This window comes from Solea senegalensis, linkage group LG20 (genome assembly GCF_019176455.1).
Source record: "Solea senegalensis isolate Sse05_10M linkage group LG20, IFAPA_SoseM_1, whole genome shotgun sequence".
NCBI classification, from domain to species: domain Eukaryota; kingdom Metazoa; phylum Chordata; class Actinopteri; order Pleuronectiformes; family Soleidae; genus Solea; species Solea senegalensis.
Window position 1 is genome coordinate 5,075,608 of NC_058039.1, and position 25,029 is coordinate 5,100,636.

Consider the following 25,029-nt stretch of genomic DNA (forward strand, 5'->3'; position numbering starts at 1 on the left):
TATACGCAGCCTGCAGAAAACAAATGTTAGTGTTTTATTTAGAGCCAATTTGATTCCATTGTGTTCCGAGTATAAAAGCTGGCAGCAGTAGAAGCATGTGCTGGAGCTCCTGGAGAACAGAGCAGAAGCAATGTTTGACAGTTTCATTTTTTTTCCTTGTTGCAAATCATTTCTCACAAAACTTCACAAGGCTTTGGTATGAAATCAGCTCACGACTGCCAAGGAGACAGAAAGGAAAACCTCTGGTTCCTCCGCACACAATAAAACACCCATTGTCCACTTTCGGTACTTTTTGTTATTACTTTTTATTAATTATTATCATCGTCATCATTATTCTTCAAGTTTAGCTGTGTAACAAACTTTTCTTGGCTGTCAAAATATGCTGTTGAAATATCGTTTTTTTTGCACGAAATAAAACCTAAACAATAACATACAGGAGAAAAAGTAGCAGAATAAAATACAACATGAAAGAGAGAAAATAACCTAAACAAAACAATCCCATACTTTCTATAAAAGCAAATGAATAGAGACACATTTCTACTAAAATATATTGGTTAAATGTACATAGTTGATGTGAGTGTATGTGCATGCATGTGTGTGTGTGTGTGTCTGACCAATAATAAACTGGCCTTTATCTCCCTTGTCTCCAATAGTTAATACTGTACATCCCAAAATGTACACAACTCATACTCTGTGTGTGTCTTCATGTGTGTGTGTGTGTGTGTGTGCGTGTGTTTGTTGTCCCTTCCTTGGCAATAAGAACATAATAAACAGAGTGCAAGCCGCAGCATCAATCCTATAACACAGATTAAAATGAAAACACTTGTTAACGCCCCCAATGTAAACGCTGATGTGAAATGCCATCAAACCAAAAAAAAAACCCAACACACAATTTATTATCAAAGAAACAGAAGAACATGTCCTGTGTGTGTGTGTGTCCTGCAGAAACTCATTCCTCACCAAAAATGTCCTACTTTGTAAAAACGCTCCCGTCTCCATGTTCTCGGTGTATATATATATATGTATATATATATATATAATATCCTTTGACAAAAAGAAGATTTTGTATTTGTATGTAGAAAAGAGTTCCGCGAGGCACTTCAAATATGAAAAGTGTGCATGAGCAAACGTTTTTCGACATCAAGGCTGTGTTCTTTTTTTTTTACTCTCAACTTAGTACAGAGACGGGATTTCCTTTCTGAGGTTTCCGACTGAGAAATCATCGCGGTGGTTAATGAAGACGAGGTGTAAAGACCACAAATCCCGGTCCCTGCGCACAAACGTCCTCCCTAAATGTTTTCTTGGAAATCCACGGGAAAATATTGAAAATGGTGATCAAAGGATTTAAAAAAAAAAAAAGGATTCAGGTTGATTTCTTATCAAAATGTCAGCCCCATTGGAAAAAAAGGGATTAAGCCAAATCAGAGGCAGTTTCTGTGCCGCTCACAAATGTCTTCCCACAAATCCAACACTTTTTGATCAAGAGAGAAATTCGCCCTCAAAAAGGTCAAAAATCTTTTTCTTTTTTTTAAGACACAACCGCTCAACTACAACTTTTCAACTTGTAAACTGAGAGAAACGTTCATGACTACTTTCATTGAAAGAAGGGAGGCAGAGAAGTGAGAAATGAGCAGCAGAGGTGAGCAGAACAGGTGGAGAGATAAACAGAGAGATGGAGAGGTTGATGTCAAACTAAAAGGCAATAGATGTTGAAAGTGGGCGAAGTGAAACAGAACGAGGAGAGGGGAATAAATGGATATATCAACTAAACCTCTTTTGTTATCGGCCACTGAGGTTATTTTAATCCCATCCTCCCTCTATTCATCCAACTTCCATCCATTTATCCTTTAAAGGCAACCATTCATCCATCTCAGCGAGGACCCCTCCATTCTTCCCTTTGTTGTCTTTTAAGAAAGCAACTTCATTCCTTTTTTTTTTGTTTGTTTTTGTTGCTACATTTGCAGATGTAAACAGTTTGTAAGCTGGCATTGCCTTAAAAAAAAGCCTCAAAACAACCAACATCTAAAAAAAACTCTACATTATCACAATCCAGCTATTCATATTTGAGTAAAACCTGTTTTTTTGTCTCTTGAATTTGCCTGATCTGTCCATACGTGATAGGAGATTATACTGCCACCTATGTGTTTGGAGTATGAATTTGTCCATGATATTGCTCCGTCTCCTAAAAGCATTTTTGACTGATACACAAACGCTTTTGTTTACGTACACGATGAGCATGAATTATGGAAACTGGCTCAAACGAGAGTTACATGCAAATGATTGCTTCATAGTTTCAGTATTAAAGAGGGAGAGAATCGTCATAGTTTGGATAGTGCTGACGAGAAAAACAAAAGTCGAGTTGAGATAAACCCTTAAGACTGGTGGTATATAATAATAATATGAAAACTACTAGACAAGTGACACCTGGTGACATGACGTGTGTGCCGTAATTCAACATTGAGGCATGTGTCTCTACATTTCTACAAAGTAGTGTCCGTACATGTGAGAATGAAAGTCGTGATTAGCAGTTAGCATAGCAACCAATTTGTAAAAAAGCACACGAGGTTTCTGTCCTCATGGGCTGAAGATGCATATTTGAAATCGGACAGCACGATCCCCCCCGACTTGTGTCCGACATGGCTCATAACAGACGCAACTTTTTTGAGAGAAAAAAAGCTTCTTTTTTTTTCTTTTTCTTTAAAAAAAAAAAAAAAAACCCAGGCACTAGGCAAAATAGCTTTCATTCATGTCTTTTGGAAAAGCATAGAAAAATATCTTTTAGCTTGTTCCTTCCTGACTTTCATTTTAAATCGGCCTATTATTATTTTCCTTCAAAGGAGTCCCTTGGTGATTTTTTTCTTTTTCCTGTTTGTTTTCTAGCAACTAAGGCAGCGAGGCTGGAGTAGTGATTCTCTTTTTTATAAAAAATAAACAAGACGTCCACGGTGTTGCCCCAGTTTAAGAAGCGAGGGCGTCTTTCAAAACTCTCAATGACAAAAGCAAACTATGGGAATTGTCTTACAGAAAAGACTCAGTTGTGGACATCGCGTCTGACAGGGGTTTAAGTGGGTGGTGTCAGAGATGACAAAGGAGTGAAATGGGTTTGTTGGCATATAAGCAACGCGATCATTTGACTGTTTCTATTTAATGCAACTTTACATTCTTGTGTTTTCTTCAGTATTATTTGGGTCTGACAAGTAACAGCTCCCATCCCTAGAAAAGGCAACTCATTTTGCAGATTTCATACGACGCTATCATGCTACATAGAGGTAATCTAGCGAACTCTCAGCAATAATATCGGCTGAATAAAACACTGTAGGCAAAAAAAAGGGCTCTGTAGACTCAGCTAGAGAGCAAAAGGATCATACAGTTAACCCGAATAATTCGTCCGTCTCTCTCTCTCTCTACACAAATCCATGACAACACGTAAAAAAGACGTACGGGGAAAAAAACAACAAAAAACGTTACATACTAAGACCGTAAAGATCTATTGGCACATAAAGAACATGATAAAGAACATATAAGTAAGAGAACATGCCAAAACCGTGACACCATTGACCATGTAAAAATGATGTGTCCCATGCTATGAAACAGGTGGGTTGGTGTGCAACACGCGTGACCCCTGAGGACTGAAAAAAAAAACAAACAAAAAACACAAGCGCAAGCCTTCATTATGTTTACATTGTTTTTGGGGACGGACTTGGATCCTCACACACAACAACAACAAAAAAACGCAATAACACAAATGCACACAAACACACTACCCCCCCCATCCCCCCCGTCTTGTACCTTGTCTGTTAGACAGCTGTTATCAACGCAACACAAACAACAACAAAATAAAAACAGACTAAATTCTTATAGTACCATTTCCTGCAACAAAAAGAAAAGCATTATGTTCCTTTACAAAATAACATATTATATAGGAAAGTGTAGCAAATTGCATGTTTTAAACTAAAACATCATCATTATTACCTTTATTATTATTATTATTATTCATATAAATGTTAAGCTGGTTAATAGGTGGTTGTTCAGTTAGGCAGGCAGCCAGGCACGTAGCTAGTATCATGGCACGGAGGAAAGTAGAAAATATTGTCACTTGTTCGATCCAAACGGATGAAGAGAACACTTCGGTCCGGCATTACACCGTATTTTTTTGTTTTTTCATATATATAGTTTTTTTTTACCAGTTACAAACTGGTTTTAAGCAGTTCAAGAAGTCACGGTCAAATCAAACCCAAGCAGTCCACTGACAGGGCAGGAGTGAAAGAAACCAACTGATCCTTTTGTACCGATCACACGCACCAGCTGAACTGCAGCGCGGAGCGACTGGCTCTCACTTTTCAAAATAAGTTTTGGTTTTGAATCCATTTGCACAATGGAACATTTTTTTTTATTAAAAAAAAACAATGTTTGCACCAGGAAAAGAGAAGTCTGAACCAGAACAGATGTGATTGTACCAACATAAAATAGACTGAACGATGCATCAGACCAGGTCAGGGTTTTAGTTTAGCGCGGTGCAGGACAGCTTCAGTTCAGCTTAAGTGTTTTGCTTCCAGCATGTTATTTGTTGCTCTGCTGTGTGGTGGCTGTGCAAGTGCCAAGCTCCTCAAACTCATTCTAAATGAGACCAGTCTAACTTTCAGTCGAGCTTCCAATCCTTTTATTTGGAAGGCGCACAAGTGACTGTTAATTAAAGGTGATTTCAGCTGCACGCCCGGACTCCATTGTTGAATACTTGCTACAGAGCTGTCAAGTGATCGTCACTCAACAAAGGATTTAGACTTCTCCTCCAAATTGTCCCTGCAGCAGTTCAGCGGGATCCAACACTGATTTTTGACCATTTGACAGCCGAGTGCTTCCAGCATGTGGATGTGTTCCGTTTAGTGCCCAGGATAGGCCCATTTTGACATGAGCTAGCCTCCAGGAACAGGATGGCATACAGCTTATTCATTCAGTGAAACACGTTCGTACAAGTTTGTGAGAGTCAAAAGTCTCGGGTTAATTACGCTCTGCGTTCCCTTCTAAGTCTTTACCCTCAGCAACAGTCGAGACCTCTGCGCTTTTCGTGGTGTCGGCGCCGTTGTCCGGCGGCGTTTCGCCTCCTAATTCCTTGTTTGTTGTGTCATGAGTCTCGACTCTAACCTCTTCTTCAGCTCCTGTTGCATTATCATTGGCACCACTGCCTGTCACTGCTTCTTCTTCCTCTTCCTCCTCTTCCCGATCATCACGACCCACTCCTGTGACATCACCACGTTCACATGTGACCTCATCATGGTCACCTCTGTCTGTTTTTCCCTCTGGAGTGACGCTTGGAGACTCCCGCTCCGACATCGCTGTGCTACTCTGAATTTTTCCATCTTGCGCGTGACCCTTCTGCTGCACCGTCTTGTCCGTGTACCTGTGTAAGCCCCTCTGTATGTGTGTGGTGAAGTCATAGCGGTCCACACACACATGGAGGCAAAAGCTGCACTGGTATGGTCCCTGGTCACCGTGACAACTCATGTGCAGGGCGTACATGACCTCGTCGAGAAAGTAGATCCCACAGTGGATGCAGCGATTGGTCAGATCGTCCTGTGTGGCCACTTCCGCCGTTGTACGATTCGATGAAACGACCGACCGGTTTGTTGTCAAGTGATCCTGTTCTTCCTTTTTGATCTCCTCTCTCTGGTTCCCTCCCTCGTCAGTCCTCTCCTCCTCCTTTTTCTCTCCTTTCCAGTTCGCTCGCAACCTCTCAGCAAGTGGAGACTCCAGCTTCCTCCGTTCAGCACCGTTTGTTGACATGTGGGCATTTGCAGCACCGGTATCTCTCTGTCTCATTGCAAGATCCAAAGGAGCATCGTTTTCTAGTGATGACGATGAGGTTGATGATGATGAGGTTTGTGGATGAAGAGGGGGAGGGGGATAGTGGGGAGGAGCTGGAGGAGGCGGAAGAGGAGAATAGGGAGAGGCGCAGTAAGGCACCGTGTAGCTTGGCTGATGATGTTGTACTGAAGTCACCATTGCACCAAGATAATGTGCGTTATTTCCGAGGCCACCGGGGCTGCTGAGATTACTGATACTACCAGGAACCCCAGAGGTGGCTGCCATCTTGTACTTGGTCCAGAATCTGAGCCAGTCCGACTCTGGGGTCAAATCAGGTGAGATGGTTAATGGTAAGGGTAAAGAGAAAAGGGGATACTGATACTTTTCAATGGGTGAACCAGGAGGTGAATAACTGGACGGTTTGGATGGACGCATATATTTTTCAATTGGACTTCCCCTCTCCGATCCCCCTCCGCCTTTACCCCCATCCACTTTCGACGTAAGGCCTCCCTCTGCGATGCCCCCGTTGCCCTCGGCTACCAGTGAGGAGGGAGTGTGTGAAGGGAGGAGCAGAGGCGGCATGCGCCTGTGGATCTCCAGCGTCTGATTGGCCAGGAAGGCCTGCGTGGATCGGGGTGAGCGCGAGCGAGGCGAAGGCTGCTGGTTTTTCACCGACGCACAGCTTCGGTCCGACTCCTCCCCGTTCATGCGCTCCTCGCTGGTGATTCGTTGCTGCTTGGAGGTGGGGTTTTCAGACGACAAAGAGTCGGGGTTGAGGCGCTTTCGCGTTCGCCGTCGAATAATTTGTTCGCCGTTGTTCTGCTTGATGATGTTTAGAGGTCTGGGTGTCTGGACAAGAAGAGAAAACAAAGTATGGTGAGTGTCGTATAATCAATGCACGTTCGAACAGACACAATGACACAAATGGTGACTTAGGGTTTCCTATCAAATCATATTATTTAATTTTCGTGGAATATAGTAAAAACTTCCTTTTACTTTAACTAATTGTAGGTCAAAGTTGTGAAAGTCTCAATTCATATGTCGTGGACCTTCAAATGTAATATGCTGGGAAAAAAAAAACAAATAAATTAAATAAACATCAACTTACATAGCGTTCCCGAGGACAACTGTTTTAGCCCAAACCACAAGGGGGAGCACTTGGATTTGAAGTAAATGAAGTTTAACTGGAGACTTAACTTTTTGTTGTCAGATTCCTCATGAACATGAACGTACTTGTAAAGCCTTTGTTTATGTCTTCACTACCATCACTTAATCATAATTAGTCAAAGAGTATTCATGGTAGCTTCCTCTGACGTGCTTTTGTTCAGTGAATGAATAAAAACCTTAAAAAAGGCAGAATTCAAGCAGAACTTCAAAATCCCCCACACATAATTTCTGAGGCACTTAATCCATATTCCAACAGGATTAATAAAGTACTTTTAAAGAGTTATAAAACTGAATGAAACATTAAAAAATTAAAATATGAGCAAAACAAAAAAGAAAAAGCAGTCAATTTATTTCCAGAAAAATGAATGAAGAATTTTGTTTTCTGGAAATAAAACAAATGGTGAAGGTTGTTCTTCTTTTTCCATTGATTTCTTCATTTAAACTCAAAACTAATGACTTGCTATCCTCAAAGAACATGTTCAATATGTGTGTGTGTGTGTGTGTGAGGAACACAAGGCCAGTGTGTGTTGGTCTTTGTCGTGACTCCATTTTTAACATCTTCTGAATGTGTGCTAACTCCCTGTACAGAGGAAACCCTGCTTTAATATTATATTGATACATATACAGTACATTGAAGACTTTCTTGTGATCGTGTAAACAAGTTTATCACGATGTGACTGAGAGCACAGAAATTAGCTTTCTTCTTTATAGCCCTTGAGTGATCATGTTTCAACTTAAAGAGGAGAAAAGGGAAATAAAACGGAAGGATTTGAGTCGAGGGGAGACAGAGGTGAGATGAATGAGAGAGGGGGAGAGAAATGTGGTGGTGAACACAGGAGGGAGAGGCAGGAGATGCATAGAGAAAGAAAAAGAAGCTGTGTTCTGTTTCTTTACCGAGCGTCGAGCAGGACAATGGCGAGGTGATAAAATAAAGCCCACTCAGAGGTCCACAACCCTTACTTTTGATTGTGTTATCGATCGATACACAATAAACATGAAGGAGGAATTTTAGCTGCTTCCCAAACAACTCCTTTTTGCTGTTTATTTGTTGGGAATAATTGGCATTTGATTGACGGCCAACAGAACCAGTGTGGCATCACTCCCTGGCAGTAAACAATGTCTTCTTAAGAGTAAAAGTAAAAATAAATATATATATATATATATATATATATATATATATATATGTCTTTTTAAGTTTAGTTTTCAGTTCAGCTTTAATTAAACACAGTTTGTTTTGTTGTTTTTGCTCCTCGTCCGTCTCTAAATGTCTTCCTCTTCTTTCAACTTTAAAGATCATTTTGTTATATATTTATTTAAATCTTACAAGATGTACATAAATATTACATAAAGAGGCTGTGTACAATTCTATGAGACACACAAACACAAAAGCTGTACACCTTTATGAATATTGTAGGTTTGATAAAATACCTGTGCTGCATCATTGGTGGTTGACATAACTCTCCCTCTATCTATGTTTCTGTCTCGTCATACACACCCTCAACTTTCATTACCTCTCTGTCCCCGCTCTTTACTTTATTCTTGCCCTCTTTCCTTGTCTTCATCCTCCTTTCCCTCTCTGTGTATCTTTCTCTCCCTTCCTTTATGTCTACCGTTTGCTCCCTCTTTTATTCATAACCCTCTCTCTTCTCTTTCTCCCCCTCTCCCTCTCAAGTGTTTTACTAGCTGCTATCCTCTCTAATAATGTGTGTAGAGAATATAAAACTTTTATTATGGGATATAAAATATGGTTGCCATGATGATTGCCAAGAGAGGAGGGAACTAGAACGTGATTGGAGCGGCAGATGAGATGCACGGGTTGAACTGAGAACATATGCAGGGACAGGAAGGAGTACTGCGATAGTTTGTCATCCCCTTAAAGCACACTGTGGCCTGTGCTGTTGTACTGTCACATTGTCTGATTAATTAAACAGAAACTCTGTTTTTCATTTGTATATACATATATCTATATATGTATACAGTATATGTGTAATTTAACCAGTGAGTGAGCACTGATTAAACATATCCAAAATCCTGTTTAAACCTGGGATTAAACCGTTTCCTGAGCCAGTGGGCACAGGGTTTATGAATACTATATGCCAAGGCTCTGCAGGGCTTGTTTCACCCTTAACTTGAGTAAAATAGCAACATTTTAAGTGAGAATTAGCGTAGACCCCTTAAAACCTATCTGAGGTAGCAAAGTTCAATATTCTGAACTCAACTAAATTCCTGGCTGGGTCTTTATCTCATCTGTAATTCATGCACTCTAATTAAATTTTGTATTTCCATAGACTTTCCCCAGGCTTAGATGGTAGAGCAGATTCAGTCCATCATATTTCTCACTCTATGGAAATGTCTCACTGTGACTGCTGAAACGCTCTGTAACTCCCTGGAACCCACCAAAGCAAATTTATATATTTTTTTTCCTCCATAATATTACTTTTTCACAGCGGGATTTACAGATATATATTCAAGAAATTTAACTGCAGTGTGCACCATTTAATTTGCATCGTATGCTAATGGGGCAGACATAGGGAATGACAATTAGTGGTCAGAACCACCCCGTCCACGAAGAGACACTCGGCACAGAGTCTATTAAAGAGTCTGAAGTGCTGAATTCCTGATCCCAGATAATCTTTATGAAAGAGTACACTACATGAAGTTATTCTATGAGTGCGGAGGGGTTCAGGGCTTAATTAACTTTTGCATGATACTGCTCCTATTAATAAGATAACTTGCAGGTGTCCGTGTTGGTATTTTGAAGCTCTATTCTCCGACTCTACTAAATTGTTTGAAAGAGAACATTATTCCATTATTCCTGGTGCGACTGCTGTACAGCCATGTTCTATTTCCCCCACAGGCCTTTGCTCGGAGTAATCAGTGGCTGTTCATGACTTACCGAATGTAATTTTTGGTATAAACCACACGCGTTGCAGACGTAGCCTCCGTTAGCGTTCTTCCTCCACAGCGATGTCTTGGTGGTCAAGCAGTTTGCACAGAAGACACCGCTTCCCCTGCGCCGCTACGGATGAAGAAGGAACACACACAATTAGAGGGTCCACGTGAAACTATAGATGGCGTAATACATGTATGACGAAGAAAAGGAAGAAACTGGAGTAGTATTCATGTTATTGAGAAGAGAGAGAGAAGAGGAAATCTGCACTTCTCTACACTGCTTTCAATATGTATTGGATAAAGTTAATAAAAATACCGACACACACAATGTGTGACAGTGGTTGTACTGAGGAGCTGGTGTGTGTTTTAAATATGTGAGTATCTCAGAGAGAACTCAGGCTCTCTGAAGGAGAGTCCTTTTGTCGAGTACTCCTCGACAGACATGGAGAGAAATGATTTACTCTTTTACCTTGTTGTACAAAGTGTATTAATGTTTACCCAAACTGCAGGAGGTACTTTACAGTGGAGTCTTTGACTTTACAAACACGTGCACAGACACACACACCTCTGCAGTGCATTGGTGCATAGAAAAGTAGTGTGCGCAAGGAATGGTAGGGAGGTGAAAAGGCCAATTGTCACGGCACCGCGCTCCATCACAGTAATGAGCCAATCACAACGTTTCTCCATCCCATTAAGTCCCTGGCCCCATTCACCACCTTTATGACCCTGGGAGGACAGCATACCACATCTTTCTCCTCCATGAGTCTGTCTGTTCTCTCCATCTGCCTGTCTATCCAACCATTGTTTGTCTTTCCTGTAGCTTCTTTTTTTATATCCAACTATTGTTGCTCTCCTTCCCTAACTCTGTCCTCACTATTCTTTCCAGTCCTGTTACATTCTTCTTGTATTGTCTGACGTATAAACTGTTTATATGACACTCTGCTTGTATGGTTAAGAGTGGAGGTTGAATGATCTATCGATTGGGCAGATTAATTGAGCCTTTTTTTAATAATGGGTAACAGACGATTAACTCAACACAACAAATGGCCAATTATTACAAATTGTTTTATTCTTTATTCATTATTGTGTGTTGTGTGCATGGTTGTCTCTTTATGTTTTTGTTGGGTTGTCATGACAACAGCAGCAGCTAATGATTGAGAATATGTGGTGAGTGTGGTATGTGCCTACAGGTACGAGTCCCAAAAATCCAAGAAAACAGTCTGCCATGCTTCCCTGTGTCGTTTCTCCTCCTCTGTTATCACAGTATATTTCTCCCTCTTCCCTGCATAGTGGACTTACTGTCCATCGGGACCTTCACTTTTCAGCACTGCCGTCTTCTTGTTTTATGTTCATGACAGTACTGAGCGCTTGGCACATTTTCTTCGGGGTTTTAACTTTTTTAACACAAAAGAGTGCTGCTCCTCAGTTGGGCTTTCAGTAGTCTCCGAGCTGCAGCTGGAGCCACTAGCAGCACATTCATCAAGCATCTGTTTCATGATGCCAGCTAAAAGCAGTGGAGCCCGGTGGGAACAACACTGCTCAGTTTGCTTTTGCGGCCTGGTGTAATGCAATGATCACAGTACAATTAAGCACTTTACACGTCTGTGGGAACACACACCACACACACGTGTACATGTACATTCTGCATGAAGCCATAATGCAGTGCAGTTTGTAGATTTATTTGAAGGATATCACTTGTCATTTCTGTTAAGAATGAGAGAGAGAGAGAGAGAGACAGTGGAGATAAACTGTTTGAATGCTAATGCTAGAAGAAATTTATCACCCAGCTTTTAAATGTTATGATATTTGTGTGCACACACAGAGACACACAGAAAACCTTCGTACTCGACAGAGTAGACGGATTAGACATGAGGAATGATCGATTAAGCGTAAATTCTGCCGCCAATGAAAACTGCTTTAATTGCTTATCTATTTCCTTGCTATAACTCTAGCATATAAACAGGCATTTTACAGGAAAGTGACGCATTTCGTACTGACTGAATGTGTTTGACATGAAGAGAAACAACTTCCCTGGTCTCACACTCACAGTCACAGTGTGTGTGTGTGTGTGTGATAAAATGTCCTCTTTCCAGAAAGGTTTTATGCACTTAACACCTGAGATAATACTGGAGTATTTATGGGACATGTGTTTTTGTGCATCTGACATCAGCAAAACACAAATCCTCACACACCGTGCGTGTGTGTGTGTGTGTGTGTGTGTGTGTGTGTGTATTTGTTACCTCTTTAGGATGCTTTTCTGGCATAAACTCTGCCCTTGTCAGGACCAGTAGTCCTCATGGAGACCAAAATCTGGTCCTAATGAGGCAGAACCCCATTCATTTCTGAGGACCTGGTTTAGTTAAAGCCTAAGATTTGAATTGCGTTTAGGTTAACAGTAGGTTTAGGCATTTAACTAGCCATGATTGAGGTTAGGATTGATGCTTTGTTAAGGCTGTCGAAATGAATCAAAGTCAATGCAGTGTGCTAAGAAGAATAGCTGTGAAAACCTGTGTGTGTGTGTGTGTGTGTGCGTAACGTGCACCATACGGTCGCCACATGTGGAGAGACAAAGCCAGGTGATTGATTGATGTATGCTTCCTGTGTCTCTGTGTGTGTCTCTGTATGTGTGAGTGGAGGTGCACGCGCACACGCCTGTGCGTGTATGTGCGTAGTGCTGCAAGCCAAACAGTGCGTCTGTCATCAGAATTCAGTTTCCCTCTGAGCACCCAAATCACTCACATATGGCCCCACAGCTGCCCCTCATTGCAACACACACACACACACACACACACACACACACACACACACAGAGTTATCCTTTTAGGACCAGGTTTTGGTCTCCTTGAGGACTACTGGTCCTGATAAGGCCAGTGTTTATCCCAGAAAAGGTGCTAAATATGTAGCAAATGTAGAAAATATTTGCTAATAATGGCAAAGTGAGATTCGGATGTGAGACAGCAATCCACACCAACAAAGATAGCAGGCACACACTTGTGTGTGTGTGTTTGTGTGTGTGTGTGTGAGACAGAGAGAGAGGGAGAGAGAGAGAGAGAGAGAAGGTCAAGTGTCAATTACATAGGAAAGTACAAAAATAGCCCCATCACCTTGTAAAAAAACCCACATACAGAAACACACTTTTGCTCATGATCTCAAACTTCCTTTTCAATTATCTGCTGGTTGGCTTGGCTCAGACTTTACTTTCATACATGCACACACACACAAACACACATGAAACCATTATTTACTAAATTAAACAGAGGTACCTGTGTTTATGTGCTTGTGAATGGGTGTGTACCTGCAGAATGTGTGTGTGTGTGTGTGAGAATCCATGTGTGTTCTCTCTGATTGATGACTGATACCTGGCCTCTCCCACTCACCTCAGCCTGCAGAGGAGGGCGGCTAGTAATTAGAGCTCAGGGTCTTAATGACATCTATTTATCTGTGACCTGTGATACCGTTCAATTAGCACCACCGTTGACGCCCTCTCACACACACACACACACACACACATGCAGCACAGACGTGCACACGTGTATATATATATACACACACACAAAGACAGAGAAACACACACACACACACAAACATCCATTGGTCAAGAAATTAAACTTTTTTATCAATTTCTGCCTAATCACACCAGTTCCAGACAAGCAAAAACAGTCAAGAAACAAGTGTATTTTACTGCTAAATAAAATGGGACCATATGGAATTCTCTCATAATTTGGTGCCTAAATATCTTATCAAGAGACAGATAATGCAGTATTTTATGGAAAGGATCAGTAGGAACAATCAGATTACATCAAAATATTTGCAGTTTTATCAGGCTCACAATGCCAATGATGAAATTAAGCTCAAATTACTCAGTGGCAGGGAGCAAATAAAACAACATTTATAGGCTTACAGTAATTAAGTTCACAATCAGTTTAATCTCTCTGCTCTAATGCACGGCAGCTCCATCAAGGAGCTTTTTTACCCTTATGGTAGTAAATTTAAAACATACACAGGGTTTTTTTCAGGGGAAAATATGCACCTGTTAAATGGACTTCATTTCACATGATATGTTTTCCTCCCTCAGTGTTTGTAAACATCTGTAATTCTGTCATTTTAACTTTGTTTTCTGACTTGTATGGTTTACAATGCCAGATATCTGTTAAATGGGTTGAAAAGATTGCTATCCTTTAAATTCAAACAGAAGTTATTGGCCGTTCTTAGTCACTTTTTCATGACTTTACTCTATAAAATGCACCAATAAATTATGGCTTCACTCTTTAGAATCAGATTTTTGTTCAACATCAAAACATATGGTGTAACCACACAGTGGCTGAACCCTTCAGCTGTGGCTTTCAGTCCATTCAGACTCTCTCTTGAAGCCATAAATTTACAGATGTTATACAAACTGTTTACACTGCCCGTGCTTTTAGATCTTTATGGAAGAGCTGGTCTGGATAGATAAGCTTCCGCTGGTTTGGTTGTGCAGCAACACTGAGCCTCTCTCATTCACTTTGTGTACCCCTGATGTTACAGTGGCCATCTGCAAGCAATGAGTGGTGGCATCTCGAAATAATTCCACCAAGCAGCTTGGTGGCCTATTCATGAGCAGCGCCTGCAGTCTGTTTTAATGCTTACCTCCACTTTAAAAATAAACATCCTGAGTTTATGTTAATCTACCAGTTCATAAAAATATGCTTTTATCACAGACTGATGGCATTTCCTTAATTTGTTTTAAGAGGCAAAAACATGTTTAGTTTTGAATACGGGTGGAAAAGAAACAAACAACTCTTTCTACGAGAGGGGTCAAATAATTCTTATGATTGCTTTTTTTTTTTCTTTCAAGCACGATTAAAGGAAAATGTAAATGTGCTGAAAACCTTGAATGAGTTACGTGTTGAAATAGACATTGAGGGAGGTGAAGAGAAAAAGAAGAAATAGATTGAGGCGCCCTGCCGTCGAAGATAAAATTTAAAAAAATGGTGCTCTCTAAACAACGTCTTTCAAAATGAAATTACATTTAATTCACTTAGAGAGTAAGTCATTCTTGCGCGTGCACACACACACACACAAAAGCAGAGATGCACACATGCACAGATGCATGCATTGACTTGTATTAAATCAGCAATTATTTAATCAGGCTAGAAGACTAGCAGGAGGAATTAACTAAATTCTATATTGCCAAGTCCAATATCCCATATACTGTATCAGTCTGCTGCTCACTCCTTAATGTGCACTCATGTACGGACACACACACATGCACAAACACACACATACATGAAGGACAGACAATAATAGAGTTGTGCACAAGAAGACGGAGAGAGTTGATTAAGATTTAACAAAAAATTCATCCCTGCGTGCACACACACATAGATCTACGGTTAGGGTTAGCATCTGGGACCAATCTCACAGAGTATAGGCGCTACCAACCATCAACTGTGTGTGTGTGTGTGTGTGTGTGTGTGTGTGGTGTGTGTGTGAGCCATATGGCTCCATCTGTGTGGTTTCCCAGACTACTGTATGCATTTAAATTACTTCTTCTAATAGAATAATTGTGTTTGTGTTGAACAAATTAAAAGTGAATGGACACTAAACTTATTTCACCAGTTTATTTCTTATTTAACAAAGGGAAACAAAAACCAACAGCACGGGATAAAAAATGAGCAACACACAAATGGCAGAAAGCCAGCGTAATATTTCCCCCGCCTCGCGTAACTTTGTGAAGGAAAACAAAACAACTGCCCCCTACAGGAATCAATGAGTCTTGTTCTTGTGTTGTCAGCACAAGAACAAGGCTAATCTGCATTAGCCAGGTTTCATATAAGATGATGCACAAGTGATTATTTTTAAGGTGCTGACACATTTGAATCCAAAATGTAATCATGTAAATATTCACAATCAAGACATGCTTGTTTTATAGCATGTTATTAACCTGCACACTTTGACGTAAAGCAATAGTCCTTCAAGTCACAGAGTAACACAGCTAACTTGTTTGTTCTGCTGTGTTTCAAGGCATGCACAGTCCTATTGCATTCTAATGAAGAAGCAAGGTGACTGTCCCATCTACAAACAGGTTTTGCTACAGCATATTGACGCTTCATCAAAATGTCATATGGATTTCTGGGGTAATAAAACTGCAAATATAGTATTACCTGGAAACAAGACGGGAAAGCTTTAAAGACGCTTGTCTTTGCTGGACATGGAAATGACCAGTCTGTGTGTTACTAAACACCTACTGCTCACACTGAGCATGAACCTCAGCTCAGTGAGCGCCTGCTTGGAGCCCTCCTCCAGACACAGACTGCTCCAGCAGCCTTCATACTCCAGCACAATGGTATCAGGTCAGCACATTCAGCAGCTCTTTAGAGGCTGCGGTGACAGAACCAACAGAAAATCAAATTTCAGGACAAGAAAACCTTGGTGATGGCACAAGACTATTTAAAAACCAAGGCATGCAGTAAGGAGGAAACTCAGAATTAAATCTGTCTTCAGACATAAGCTGTACAGAGAGCAGCACAGGAGCTGGAAGGTGTTGGATTTTGGTGGCCTTCTACTGCAATAATACTCACAAAAGCCTGCTCTCGTATATCTACAGCATATACTGTACACAATCATGATATAATGATGGCGGAAAGCAGAAGAGGCTGTAAATTGTCTGAAAAGTCTGAAAGTTTGGCTGAAACTTGTGTCACATATAGCATCTCGACTCCCTCTCACTGTACAAAAATGAAGCCAAAATATGCTGCAAGTGCTGACATCTCGCACTGAATACATCAACTGAAGCCAGAACCTGCACCGTTGTGATTGTGGTGTAGAACCGCTGTATTTACAACCTATCTAATCGACCACTCTAGACCAACTTATCAAACATAACGTATAAGGAAATAAACACAACAGACTGCATGTGGAAGTGGTCTTCTGGTTGCAAAACAAAATCTTACTTTCACCTGCAACCCCACTGAGTAAAGCTGTCAATCACACTGGTGTCAACTCTATGTAAGGCTGCAACTATGAATGGATTATTAATCGATGCTTCAACTAATTTCATAATCAATTCGGATTTTTCTGTTTTCTTTCCTCCATATAACAAAGAAATCAATAAAACGGAATAATTTGGGTTTGTGGACATTTGAGAACATCATTTGGGAAACAACTGATCAACATTTTTCAACATTTTCTGACATTTTATGGACCAAACGATTGCTTGATTAATCAAGAAAATAATCGACAGTTTAATCGATTATGCCCTATTCCTATGTGCCATGTTTTATTCCTATAAATAGGAACATCATTTTACAAAATTTACATTTTATGCTATTGAAGAAAACCTGAGACTACCAATTGGATAGAAAATGTTTACCTATGTTATAATGTTATAAGTTGGAATTACAATACAAATACAAATTGAGTTATTTTTGCTGCAACCAGGAGAGTCGCCCTCTGGTGGTTAACTGCTACTTTCAGTTTGTGATAAATGTGGAATTTTTTTTAGTTCAAGCTCATTTTACAACCATGGAGGAGGCCGGGTTTGGGATCTGAACTACAGCCAACCACCAGGAAGTGATCAAGACGGTTTGGCTCTTAAAGTTTGAGGAGCTATTATTTTATCCTTCTTTATAAACTATAATGTAGGACAAAACAAATAGCTCATCACAAACCACAAAGTCAGAAGGACGAAACAAGCCAAATGTTTACAAATGAGTCTGTTTCACTTGAACGGCCAAACAGACACTTCATCCCTCCAGTCTGTCACTTAAGCGCGAGGAAGGTGAGCGGGTCAGGAGGAAGGTGATGATTGCTCATCAGTGATTGGGGTGCTGATGGTCAAGAAGCCTGTGACAATGACGTCATTGCGGCGTGAAACGCTGCATCAGCACTGTGCTCTGTTAACTGTGACCCAGACGCTTTCAGAGTGATGCAAGTTGCTTATAAGTGTTAAGAAAAAAGTCAAGTAGGAACTTGATGAACGTGACATGTGTGTTTGTTAACAGCTCGTCCAATTAGAATACTGTAAACGTACAGATGCAGCTGCACCATAAAAAATACAATGTCTTTACACCGTGGAGGATACGGCAAATCAGATCCCTTCTCAAGAACATACAACAACACAAACACACACACACAGCTCTGTGTGAGAGGTGTCATCTTTCACAACAGCCTTGACATCCTGTGTGTGTGTCTCCGTATGCACATTTGTTAATGTGTGGGTGTGTGCGCGCGAGTGTGTGTTTCTGTGCACGTGTGTAAAGCTGTGAGGAAAGAGACCAAGACAGATGAGCATGAAAAGAAAAGACTGGAAAACACCAGAATCAGATGACATCACCATGATACACGCACATCTCCACTTGGCACAAAGGGAGAGTGAGGTCAGCCTCTCACAAACACACACACACAAACACATGTTTGTGCAGCTATTCCTCCTAGCACACTGTATTTGCCTCCCATTCATTTATAAACCCAAAACTTAACCAAAACTAGTTATGCCTAACCATAACCTTAACCTAACCACAATGAAAATCTTAGCCCTACCTAAACCACTTCCTCAGAAATGACGTTCTGCCTGATTAGGACCAGGTTTTGGTCTCCATGAGGACTACTGGTCCTGACAAGGTCAGTATTTATGCCAGAGAAGGACCTAAAGAGGTAAGAAATACAAGTATACACACACACACAGGGTCACACTGTGTGTGGCCCTCTTCCTTTCTTTCAATCTCCTTTCATTCTTTCACCTTACACTATCACTCTTTTCCGGCCCTGTTTCCTCTCACTTCCTTCGTCTTTTCATCCCTCCTGGGTTCTGTTCATAAAGTAGTTCTTCCTGTTTTGTTTTTTTTTCCTTTAACACAGAGATGAGAGGGTCTAAGTTTCAGTGCAGAAACTGTGCACCACTTCTAACACAAACAAAATCCAGGCTGCACTTAAACAAAATCCTATTTTCATTGATCTGATTTTGATAAATGATCATGTGTTGCATTGACTCCTCAGTTATGTGTTCAGGGTAAAGGCCTGATAACCAGTGAACTGCTGGGGGAGCAAGAGAAGAGAGGGAAGAGAGGGAGAGGAAAATCACATTAGTGAACAGAAAAAAGGAAATCGTTTCATGTTGATCTAATTTTGATAAACAGCTGCTAAGCATGCAGAGTCCATAGACCTCAAGATCACAGATGTGTGTTTGTGTGTTCTTCTAGTTCTGTTTGTGTCCTGTTTTTGTGGCCGATATCCACAAAAACAGGTTTGTGTTTTTCAAGATTTGCTGTATAGGTAAAAGACATCTTTGTGATGAGGTGAACAAACACCATGCACCATGTGTGTATTATCGTCTATCTGTAATGGAAGTCTTCCTGATTTGACCTCGGCCTTTCTTTGTGCTGATGTATCGCTGTGTGGAATGTAAAGCAGAGGGCAGAGCTCCTGGATTCTTCTTCGCAAGTTTATTTAATCTATGTCAAAAAATAAAGCGGTCGGCATCCTGCTCTTATTCAACTGCATGTGTATGTTCGTCAACATGTGGATGCCACTAAGAATAAGATGAAGCAAGCTGAAATGGGAGAGCATGACAGATGCAGAGTGGTTTTTATCATTTCGAGGGACATCACCATTACTTTTCTCGATTGTTTGCTTTATTTTTCTGGGAAAAAAACACACTTCTTATGGCAAACTATGGCCATAATCTGTACGGAGTGATCGGATGAAGTCATTCCTTATTCTAAGCAGTCACAAACTGAGGTGTTTAAGTGATCTATTGCATTTTATCTAGTATAGTAAGCTAAACATACTTACACTTTAAAGCTCTTTGTGCATTTCCTTGCTTAGAGGTTATTTACCTTATCTATAATTATATAAAATGTATTTCCTTCCTTTTCCGGTTTCATATTTGTGTCTGGAGAGAAGTGGCCCACTTCACACTGACCGGTAAATGTACCGTGTCATTGTGCGTGCATGTGTGTGTATGTGTGTCTTCATGGGAAAGCCCTGAAGGGCTTTGACATGAACACACGCACACACAAGCACATAATCTGGTGTGGAAACCAGGACACCGAAACCTTAACTCACCTCACTGCCCAAAGGAAGAGAGCGAGAGAGAGAGAGAGAGAGAGAGGAATAGAGAGAGAGAGAGAGAGAGAGAGAGAAAAGAGTTATTATGAAGTGCATCCTACATACCTGTGGTCTTATCCATTGGTATTAAGTATCTTATTAGCTGTCTTAGATCCAATTTTATTGTTTATCTGAGAATGGCTCAGTGCGATGTTTCCCACACAACACAGCCCCACATGACCCACTCAGGTACAGCTGGGCTACAAGCTAATCCACTGGTGTGGCTAAAATAGTTAAACTTATAGTGAGAGGCAATGAATACAACTGCCACAACACTGTGTGTCAAACTTAAACTTAAAACATTAAACAACAGCATCTAATAAGACATGGACATGGATTCCATATCTTTAACAGGAAGTAGGGTCACATTCAGAGCTTTTGTTTACACTCAACCCACTCAACCCTGATTGTCTTGTATCTTATTGTGATATTTTATCAGTGCATAACATCTACATGTATTTGAGGTTGAATTAAAACAATTTTTACCATTATTAATTCATGTAAATATACTTTAGATTGACTCCAGGGCCCACTGTGAACATGTAAAGAAGTAGATAATGGATACATTTCCAAAAATTGTAACTTCCTAGTGTAACAATGTTTTTTGCACAACTTGCACAAAGAAAAATAAAATACTGAACGTTGAAACAAATGCACATGAGCTTATCACGTGGGTAAATTTGTGTAAATATACAATTAACTGGCTCAAACATGGTATCTATCTTCTGCTTTAGGCTTCATGAACCTTGAGATGGGAAAGATAGCTTGAAGGCAAGATAGTTAAACCCACTTTATTGGTCCCTTAGGAAATAAGTGATGTACATATACATATATATATATATATATATATATATACATATATATATATATATCTAGAATAGTTTTAGAATAGTGGTCTAGAATAGTTTTCACTGCGCATCATCGTTATCAAGCTACATTCTCAGCTCAGCTCAGTGGCTTATTCTACACAGTTAACAGTTCACTTGTTTGAGAGCTGAACTGAATGTGCAGCCATGTCTCAGCTCAGTGAGTTGGACTACGTGTTCCAAGCTCTGGTCAAACACTGAATGATTTGGTGAATGACTCCCTGAACAAATCTTTTGAATAAATTTGTTTTAATGAACTTGATTCAAATGATTCAGTAGACTGAAAAGAAACTATTTTGTCCATCACTAAACCTTATAAGTGAATATATATCTCTCTTTTCACATTCACATTAAATCCATCTGTTTTCCAGTTAGCCACATTTCCATTTAGGACAGATGGCAACAGCTGTGAAGCTAATTGTATGATATTGGTCTGAATTAAACAAGGCAAAGATGCGCACTAAAACAAACACATACACAAACACACGCTCGAAATACATCTTCATTTCCAAACACTCTTGGACAGGCAAGAATTCCCTAAATGAAGAGAGACACAGAGGAAAACAGGGAATAATGAGTGACAAGGAGGGAAGAAGAGACAATCAAAAATGGGGAAAAATGTGTAGGACATAAGAATCACTTAGAGGGAAAAAGAGGAAAGAAGAGATGGTAAGAGGAGCGTAATCCCAACCAAACTACATAATGGATGGCACTTTAGAGTATTACACCTCTAAACGACCTCACACATAACACACACAGGGTTGCCAAATGACTTTATCTCCCCAATTAGCACTAGTGTGGAAGACTGAGGAGGGTGAGGAGGAGGAGGACACCAGGGTGATGAGGAGTATAAGGGAGAAGAATGAATCGAAAGGTAGAGAGGGAAATTTCCTCACTATTGGTGCCATTTTTATTACTTTATATTACGCGGGAGGTGGTGGTTCATGTGGCATGAATGGTGAAGGAACACGAATGCCAAAATGTCAAGGATGATGCAATTCAATAATAAGATTTGAAAAAGCAACACTAAAAAAAAAAAGAGTCTCTTTCGGCTTCAGTCAGATGGTGAACGGTGTTTGCATGTCATTGTGTGTCTTAATGTCAGAGGTCACAGTAGTGGATGGGTAGCAGAGGTCAAGATGAACACTGGGAGAGGAGGACAAAAGGAAACACTTTCTGATGACAGAATAATGCTTTTCAGCAGAGCAGACATACATGGACACACATAAACAGATGGTTTTTTTTTTCTGAAATGTTAAGAGAAAAATAGAGAATGAACTCTAACCCATATATTAGAAAAACGGCTAGTTACACTTAACTTCTACGTTAATGTGAAAATTATAAACCTGTAATAACTCATCCAAAACTTCATACCTGATCCCACATTGTATTCCATTCCAATAATCATGATACATGTGCAGGTACCTCTGGAGAGGTTACACATTTCCAAAAACTGTTGTGAATATGTGCATATGACCACATTCACATAATTGGCCTTAAAACGCCAAATATTGGCCTCCTGAAAAAAATACAATGGCATGTTTCTACCTCTTCACTTGAAGCCAATTGAAATCTCATTTCCTCCATCTATCCATCCTGCTCCTGATGGTTCCATCTCTAACTACCCACCAAGTTTTTTTTTCCCTGCCCAGTCACCCAGTAGTGGAAGCAAATGAGACCTGAGAGCACTACTGCCAGAGATGAAGTGGGCCTGAAATTATTGGAATACTTTGACCTTTAACCATCATTACTGTGGAACTGACAGTGCTTTAGCATTTCATTACTCGAGCCTCAATACAACAGCGCAAATCCGTCAGAGACCCTTCAGACTGTTGTAGAGTGCTGTTGACTGGAGGCTGACACCGTTGCTGAGGGGTGTCAATGATGGAGCAGTCAGTTTGTTGAGTAGCTGCTTCTCTGTGTGATCCACCAGGTTTAATAACAAGTCTGTGTGTGTGTGTGTGTGCGCGCATGTGAATGCGTAGTAAGGTAGCAATGTGCATTTGCTGTGCTCAGGAAAAGGGTGTATTATTATTCATAGTGAGAGACTTAAGAGTTACTGACAGCACGACACGCTGCCGGTCTGTCCGTCTGTCTGTATAAACAGAAACACATTGAAATGCATAGAGCATGTCTAAGTAGTTTAAAATGCTCCCACATACAAAGCAGGTCATTTAAAGTAGGCTTGATATTCTGGAGTTTGCCCCAGGCTTCTTGCTTGTTGGTAAGATTTCCTATGGAGCAGTTCTCAGTTCTCCTGAGCAGGGAAAAGTGTCTGCAGGCTCAGCAAGGTTGTGTGTATTCAAACCAAAAACTGCACCTAGTCATATTTTGTAAAATAAGTTAGGAGTCTGCAACTTTGTGAGTAACACCGATGGTATCGTCTAGTATCAGGTAAAAATGAAAACAAAAAGACTACTGTGGCTACTATGCTGAAATTCTGAATGCCCCCAGTTTTAGAAACGAAGGATTGTGCCTGGTGAAAATAGAGCCGAAGCTGAAGCCGATAAAAACTGTTGTCCATTGCAGTCATTTAACACGAGAGTGAATGCTGGTTAAACACATTACAACTGGTTTAAAAGCTGTTTAAAGGATTAAACAGTTTCTGACCAGTGGGAATGCGGTATACATGAGTATTTTATTAATATCTGACACAACTGATAGTTTTCCTTACTTATAATATAGCATGTATTGAAAGGTGTATAGTATGTACATACTGATATACTTATAACACTCATCTCTTTTCAATCAACTGTGGACAGTATTTATTGCATTTGTTTTTCTTCTTCCATGTAATTATATTACTGATTAAAGCAGGCGACATGGGGGTGGTGCTTTGAAACATCGATATATTTTAATTTTTAACCATACAGGGTTCTTTGTCACCGTTCTGGCACTACCGATGCTCCAGTGATGTTAAGTGGTACAACTGGCCCAAGGCCTGTTTGACTTCTACCACATCAATATCTGAATTACTAACCCCTCCTCCAGCCCAACCTCCCATCATTCCTCTTGCTTTCTCAAGTCCTCCCGCTGCAGGGCGGCCGCAAAGGCACTCGAAGGGACACACACACTCCGGATGTTGATGGCCATGCTCTAGCTGTCAAAAGAAGCCAAACAGATCAACCACTCTCCAGGGACTGTGTGTGCATGTGTATGCGTGTGTAATCGATGTCCCATCTTTGTTCCATTTGCTCCAGGTAGCACCATGTGTGATAACCCTCATGTTATCAGAGGAGGCGAGAGACAGAAATGGTTGCTTGGGGAGTATCTCCCCCGACATCCTGTATTTTCATATTGTGCTTAACACGGCCCCCCACACACACACACACCCGCTGAGAAAACAGCATCACTACAGATACGTGTCCTATCTGGCTTCCACAACAAGCTGTCACTGTATCTGAGGCCCTAATTAGACTCGCACATGGCACACAGCCCTCGCCAAACACACAGATCTATCAACAGGTTTGAAACTTGGCCTAAAATCAAATGTGTCCTGACACCTCCATAGTCAGTGTACTACAGCTACATTCAAAGCCACACCTCCCCAAGGAGACTTCGTCCAAATGTGCCCCCATGCACTTTTCATACTTGGAGTGTCTCTGTAATCTGCGTTTTTTCTAGATGACAAAATTAAAAATTAATCCATAGCTTTCCGCACTTCCTAATCTCCGATGGTTTTACTTGCCAGTGCAGATAAATAGGTTGCCAGATTGTGTTAGCAGCAATGCCCACATTGTGTTAGACGAAAAAGTGTTTCACATCAATTACATTAATTCTTAAATGACAGAAAATCAAACTCTACTTGGCATATACATATTTTATCTGCCATTTGTTTTTCTATATTAAGAAAAGTGATTTATAAATAAGAGCTATTACTAAATTGTATTGTGTGTATTAGGTGAGGTAATGCTGTCTACTGTAAAACACCTACAGTATGTGTGACACAAAACACATTTATTAATAATAATAATAATAATAATAATAATAATAATAATAATAATAATAATAATAATAATAATACATTTTGAGTTGGGATAAATCACAACTATAGCAATGTATAACTGTCCTGAATCTTAGGACATGAGATATGGAATCAATACTCTATAGACACAAACATTGACATTTACATTTTAAAGAAAGATGGTGCTCTATACTAAGCCTGTCACTTTCTATTCAAACGTGAGATGTAAAGTTCACGCTTAATCTGTAATTAAGT

The 25,029-nt window shown here is 40.3% G+C and overlaps 1 protein-coding gene across 5 annotated transcripts in view; it reads right to left on the reverse strand.

Annotated features, from left to right (window-relative positions):
* Positions 1-4,172: 4,172 nt before the first annotated feature.
* trps1 (trichorhinophalangeal syndrome I) overlaps positions 4,173-25,029 on the reverse strand; it is a 102,617-nt gene continuing 81,760 nt past the window's right edge. For all 5 annotated transcript variants that reach the window (XM_044053023.1, XM_044053022.1, XM_044053025.1 and 2 more), the window contains exons 10-11: positions 9,866-9,988; positions 4,173-6,651 (exon numbers count right to left, since the gene is read on the reverse strand). In XM_044053023.1, the coding sequence (XP_043908958.1) occupies positions 4,999-6,651; positions 9,866-9,988 (1,776 nt within the window). In that variant the 3' untranslated portion in view covers positions 4,173-4,998. The remainder of the gene's footprint in view (positions 6,652-9,865; positions 9,989-25,029) is intronic.